The 6132-nt window shown below is 41.5% G+C and overlaps 1 protein-coding gene across 1 annotated transcript in view; it reads right to left on the bottom strand.

Annotated features, from left to right (window-relative positions):
- Nucleotides 1–6132, bottom strand: part of LOC101661604 (core histone macro-H2A.2) — a 60835-nt gene that overhangs the window by 16532 nt on the left and 38171 nt on the right. Inside the window, exon 3 of the mRNA XM_045291682.1 lies at nucleotides 594–700. Within this exon, the coding sequence (XP_045147617.1) occupies nucleotides 594–700 (107 nt within the window). The remainder of the gene's footprint in view (nucleotides 1–593; nucleotides 701–6132) is intronic.

The raw sequence follows: 6132 nt of genomic DNA, 5'->3' as shown, positions 1-6132 counted from the left end.
GAATGTACAAATGTGCTTGACACAATGGATGTATGCATGTATTATGATAAGAGCTATAAGAGCCCCCAGTAAGACGATGGTAAAAAAAAGAGTTCTAATGTCAGAAACTCACAGGGGCCGGTCTCCCCTGCCTCATGGGGGTCGCTGTGAGTCAGAATCGACTCCGTGGCAGTGGGTGCCACCCTGCAGACCCTCAGAGGGCCATGCACTCTACTTTGGAGATTGCTGCTTTGTGCCACACGGTAGCCTCTGTTCCCATTCCAATACCTAAGTAAGGATTCCATTGCCCCCGTCAAAATCAACTTATCAAATAAGGTTTGGGTGAAGACACTGAGACAAGAAGCACACACGTGTGCTGCACTCGGAGCACACGGAGTGTTGCCTTCGGAGAGGAAGAGAATGACTAGCCAGGATCTGTTCCAGCGATGGCTTTAGTTCGAATCCGAGTCATAAAAGCTCACGGAACGTGGTCTTCACTCACACAGTTTCACAAATCTGCTGGGGCTGTAGAAGGAAGGATGTAGCCAGCTGGGTCCCCATGCAGGAGCTTGTTGGACAAAGGGATTGTGTCTGGCTTGAGCCTTCCGAGTTACCTGGTTGAGCTCCTCATCGTTGGCCACAGCCAGCAGGATGTGTCTCGGGGCTATCCGAGCCTTCTTGTTGTCCCTTGCGGCATTCCCAGCCAATTCCAGAATTTCCGCTGAAAATACAAGAGGGTGTTAATAGGCAACTATAGACTGGAGTCTGAGCTTTGAAAAACGTTTCTTTAGAAATTCTCTTTGAGTTCAATCATTTGTATTCATTCATGATTTTTTTTAATGCCTGGATCTGGAAAGAAATTTAGAAAGCAGAAAGAACTTGGGTCACACATAAGTAGGGTATTTTAGCAAGACCTGATAAATGACCTATGAGAAAAATCTCCTAGTTATCTGTCAACAGATGAGCTTCAGGAAGCACTTGGAAAAATAGAATTAAATTTTGGATAATGGAATTTGTCCACAAACTATGTAAAGCCCCCTCACATATTCCCTAGAGCCCTACTATGTATTTGGATCCCTAATCTTTTGCTGAGCTTATTACCATAGCAATAAAGACCACATCCCCCAGCCTCCCTTGCTGATAAATGTGGTCATGAGACTGAGTTCTGGACATGGAGATGCGCACTCGCATCGTGCAATCCTACTGGGAAGGGCCTCGCAATGAAGGGGCTGCGCCCTGCTTCCAGACCGAGAACAAGTTCACTGGAATTAGAGCATCCCTCTTTGACCAACAGGAAGAAGTTGTGGATTGCAAGATGGAATGAGCCTGAGCCTCTGATGGCAGGGGAGCCTCCTTATTAACCTGGACTGCCTGCTCTACACTTCTTTTGCCATTGTAATTCTGATCAACTCAGAACCATACCATCGGGCTGGATTTCCTTCTCTGGAAAGAATAGTTCTGTTGTCAGTCAGGTCTGTCACTGAGGCCTGTGGGGGCCACTCTCCCAATTCCCTTTTCTCCTTTGCTCTTGTTCTACATTGTTACCCCAGGTTGCTCCTATCCGAAAGCAACTTGAATAGGAAGAATTGACTTATAATACAAGGTGGGGAAATGCCTAACCCAGAAAGTGCATTCCCCATGGGGATACCCATAATTCCTTAGTAGGAAGGATGTTGGGGTCCATAGTCTTCCATATGTTCCTCAGGACCTATATGTGACTCTGACTTTAATAAATAGTAATTGTGAGGAAACTGATAACAAATTTCTTAAAACTATTTTATAGGTTATCCCATTTTTTGTGTGTTAACAGTTAAAAAAAAATCCAGTCCAGATGTTATAACATTTGTATGTCTTTCCCATTCAGCTTCTGCCTTATTATTTTACTTTCTTCCTTGCTTTTACAAGGATGTTCTGTTAAATCAAATCTGGCTGCCTTTAAATGTATGAGTGACTTATTCAACATCATGTTGGAAAGTTTAGCCCAAAGTATTAGACAACACAATGAAATCAAGGGAATGCAACCAGGCAATGAAGTGAAACTCTTGCTTTTTTGCAGATGATATGATTTTACACAGAGAAAACCCCAAGGACTACACAAAAGTCTGTTGGAAACAATTAAGAGATTTGATAAAGTAGCAGGATACAAGATTAACAAGAAGAAATCAATTGGATTCCTATGTACCAGTGAAGAGAGCCCCCAAAAAGACATCAAGAAAGCAATACCATTTCCAAGAACCTCACTAAAGATGAAATACTTAGGATTAAACCTAAATAAAGAAACAAAAGACCCTACAACAAACACTATAGGACATTATTACAAGAAACCAAAAGAGACCTACACAAATGGAAGAATACACTGTGTTCCTGGATAGAAGACTTACTATTGTAAAATTGCCAATACTACCTAAAGCAATCTACAAATACAACACAATTCTGATCCAATTCCAACTTCATTCTTTAAAGAAATGGAAAAACCAATGACCAACTTCATATGGAGAGGGAAGAGGCTCAGAATAAGCAAAGAACGTCTCAAAAAGAAGAACAAAGTAGGAGGTTTTGCACTACCCGGCCTCAAAACCTACCACACAGTCATAGTAGTCAAAACAGTCTAGTACTGACACAATGACGGAAACACAGACCAATGGAACAGAATAGAAAACCCAGAAATAAAAGCACCCACCTAAAGCCAACTGACTTCCAACACAGGGTCAAAAAATATTAAATCGGAAAGGGATACTCTCCTCAACAAGTGGTGCTGGAAAAACTGGACTTCCATATACAGAAGAATGAAACAGGGACCATACCTCTTGTCATGCACAAAAACAAACTCAAGATGGATTGAAGACCTGAATGTAAGCCCAAGAGCTATAGGGGTCCTCAATGAGAAAGTTGGGACAACCCTAAGGGCCCTTTTGCAGAGCACACACAGACTACCAACTATAACAAAGAAACACTCACAGTGAAAGACCACATCGATGCCTGGGACCTATGAAAAATAAAACACTTCATTGAAAGAGTAAAACGAGAACCCACAAATCGGGGAAACGTCTTTAGCAATGACACAGCGGACAAGGGACTAATTACTAAAATCTACACAATTTCACAACATCTCAATAAGAAAAACAAACAAACAACTAATCCAAGTAGAACATGGGCAAGAGACACGAATAGACCATTCATGAGGGATGACAGGCCCATGGCTAACAAACACATAGGGAAATGCTCATCCCTAACCTGCCTCAAGATTCAAAATGAAACAATTATGAGATATGTCACTGAACACTCATAATGATAGACATTTAAAAAAAAATCTGGACAACAAATGCTGGCAGGGGCACAGAGAGATGGAAATTTTTATACACTCCGTATGGGCTTGTAAATAGGTATAACCATTGGGGAAAGAGATGTGGTGCTACTTAAAGCAACTGGGAATAGAAATGCCATCTGACCCAGCAACACATGTGTGCTCTCCCATGTTCATTCCAGCACAGTTCACAATAGTAAGAAACTGCAAACAGCCGAAATGCTCATTAGTAGAAGAATGGATAAAGAAACATACACACCATGGAATATTATACATTCCTAAAAAACAGCGATGAAACCATGAGAAACCTCATGACATGGATGGACCTGGAAATCATTATGCTGAGCAAAGTCAGTCAATTACAAAACATCAAATATTGTATGAATCCACTCATGCCGGGATAGACACTAAGGGGAAGGGTCCTAAGCAATGACAGCTCTGAGCCTGCCTAGTGTCCAGGAGCCCCCTTTATTTGTACCTCTTAAAAGCCACTCCGACAGAAGAAGTCTCACTGCAGCTGGGGTCAAGTGATGGGGGATGAGGGAGAAGACCAATGAGTTGCTGCCATACAACATTGTTTTAGGACCACCCCAAATTAACAGACACTTCTACAAAAGCGATACAGCAAACCTTACTGGAAATTCAAGTCAAAGTGAACCAGAGGCATCTATAAACCATGGATTTATGAATGAATTTAATTGTAGCCCTAATCTAAGAACAATTAGTTCTTTTTTTTTTAACAATTAATTCTAATTTCATGACCCTATTGGTTACTTGTCCTCATGAAGCGATCACTGATGATATCAATGCTATAGCAAAACGTCGTGAAGAAACCAGATGGTGCTGAGCTACAAGAAAGAATAGCACTTTGGGTCTTAAAGGCTTGTCTTAAAACAAGCAATCATCTAAGTGAGGTATTAACTAAGTCCACAAGGAAGAAGCACATCAGCCTGTGTGATCCATGGATTATAAATAATAAAATCCAAATCCGGAGGAGGGAATGGTATCAGAGCTTAAATTGTGAACACCCTAGTTTGCAGAAAGCTCTGGATGACAGTAGAAGCACCAAATCCATTTGCAAGTTCCCCACATGAGCCAGCAGTGAATCCCCTTGACCACAGTTAAGGGACGTGAATAGCCTTGGAATCAGACAACGAGCATTATAAAGTTGATTATGGTCGGTGTAGTTAGGTTAACATTTAATACTTTATCATTTTATCTCGACCTATTTTAAAGTTATTTCAGTTTTTAATCTTTTCTGCTTTCTTTTTGACTGAGGCTTTTCTGCTTTGTTTTGTCAGGGTTTTTGTGAGTTTATTTCTTGTTTGTGTTTTGTATGATTTTCTGTATATGAAATCTCAAATCGGTAATTAGGGGCAAAGTAGAGAGGCTGCAGAAAAATGGGGAGCTAACAACAATCAGTATGAGACATGAGAAAATGTTCCCAAACTCCGTGTGGTGATGATGGCACAACTCTTCTTAATATGATGATGAAATGGTATGATATGTAGCTTATATACAACAAACTTTCTTACGTGAGTCTCACAAAATTTTCCTTCCCTTAGAGAGCTAAAGTCAATACGCCAGTGTGTTCTCAGAGTGATAATGCAGAAAATATGTGAGCATGAGTGTCTTGGGTGTGTGTGTGTGTGTGTGTGTGTGTGTTTTCAGGGAGAGTTGCCTGTATAAGGACATAAACACTAGGCTCTAAAATTAATAGGGACTTCTGCAAGCGTCTTTACAATCACTTTAATTTCAGATAAAATAGCACATAAAATTGCCATCATTCATAAAATGCTACTACTAATAATAACCACTTGGCATAAGTATGCTATGTTAACTAAGAAAATGTGATTAACAAAACATTAGAATAAAATAAACACTAGAGTTAAATATTTATATGTCATTTCCATAACGAAACGTGTGAAGTCATGGCAAATTCATTTTTACATCATCATTTTCAGGTTACGAAGCAGTAAATATTGTGTTTTACACTTAAAGAAAGAAAGAAAAAGAAATGCAGCCTCACTGTTGTTATCAGAGATTCATTTACTCCGAGACCATGTTTTCTGGATCGATTGGGGCATTAGGGTTTGTGAAGTACCAGCATGCTAGTTGGGGCAGTGTTGCTAGCGGCCATCAAGTTGGGCCCTGACTCCTGGTGACTCCACCCACAATGGAATGAAATTCAGGAGAAAGTGTGTGCCCTCTGCTGTTCCCGGTTCAGTCAATGCCAACTTTGGGGGTGGCCCCATTCAATTCATGGCTTCAGCTTCCACCCACCTGCTCACAGTCTGTAGCCCCAGCTTTGCCATCGCATCACACAGGCAGCCTCACTGGGGTTCCACCATTGGGGTAACCCAAACTTCTGTCCTACCTCCCCCTGCTAGGATTAGCCCCTCTCACACACTGCTCCCGTGAGATCTCCTCTGTTTTCCACCTCCTCCCAGTCAGCCCGCCACCTCATGCAGCTTAGGTATCTTTGCGCCTCTTCTGCATGCTGAGTGTCATTGTCTGGGTGAAAACTTTTTTGCCTTCTCGCCCAGATCATTGCATGGGGGTTCCCACCCCTAGTTTTTAAAAAATTAATTTTATTGGGGGCTCATACAACTCTTCTCACAATCCATGCATACATCAATTGTATAAAGCACATTTGTACATTCGTTACGCTCATTATTCTCAAAACATTTGCTCTCCATGTAAGCCCCTGGCCTTAGCTCCCCATTTTCCCCCTCCCTCCCTGCTCCCCCTTCCTCATGAATCCTTGGTAATATATAAATTATTATTTTGTCATATCTTGCCCTGTCCGATGTCTCCCTTCACCCACTTTTCTGTTGTCCGTCCCCCAG

This window comes from Echinops telfairi, unplaced genomic scaffold (genome assembly GCF_000313985.2).
Source record: "Echinops telfairi isolate 266 unplaced genomic scaffold, ASM31398v2 ScPeMD7_70;HRSCAF=299, whole genome shotgun sequence".
NCBI classification, from domain to species: Eukaryota; Metazoa; Chordata; class Mammalia; order Afrosoricida; family Tenrecidae; genus Echinops; species Echinops telfairi.
Note: the sequence above shows the minus strand (reverse complement) of the source record. Positions and strands in the feature narration are given on the sequence as shown.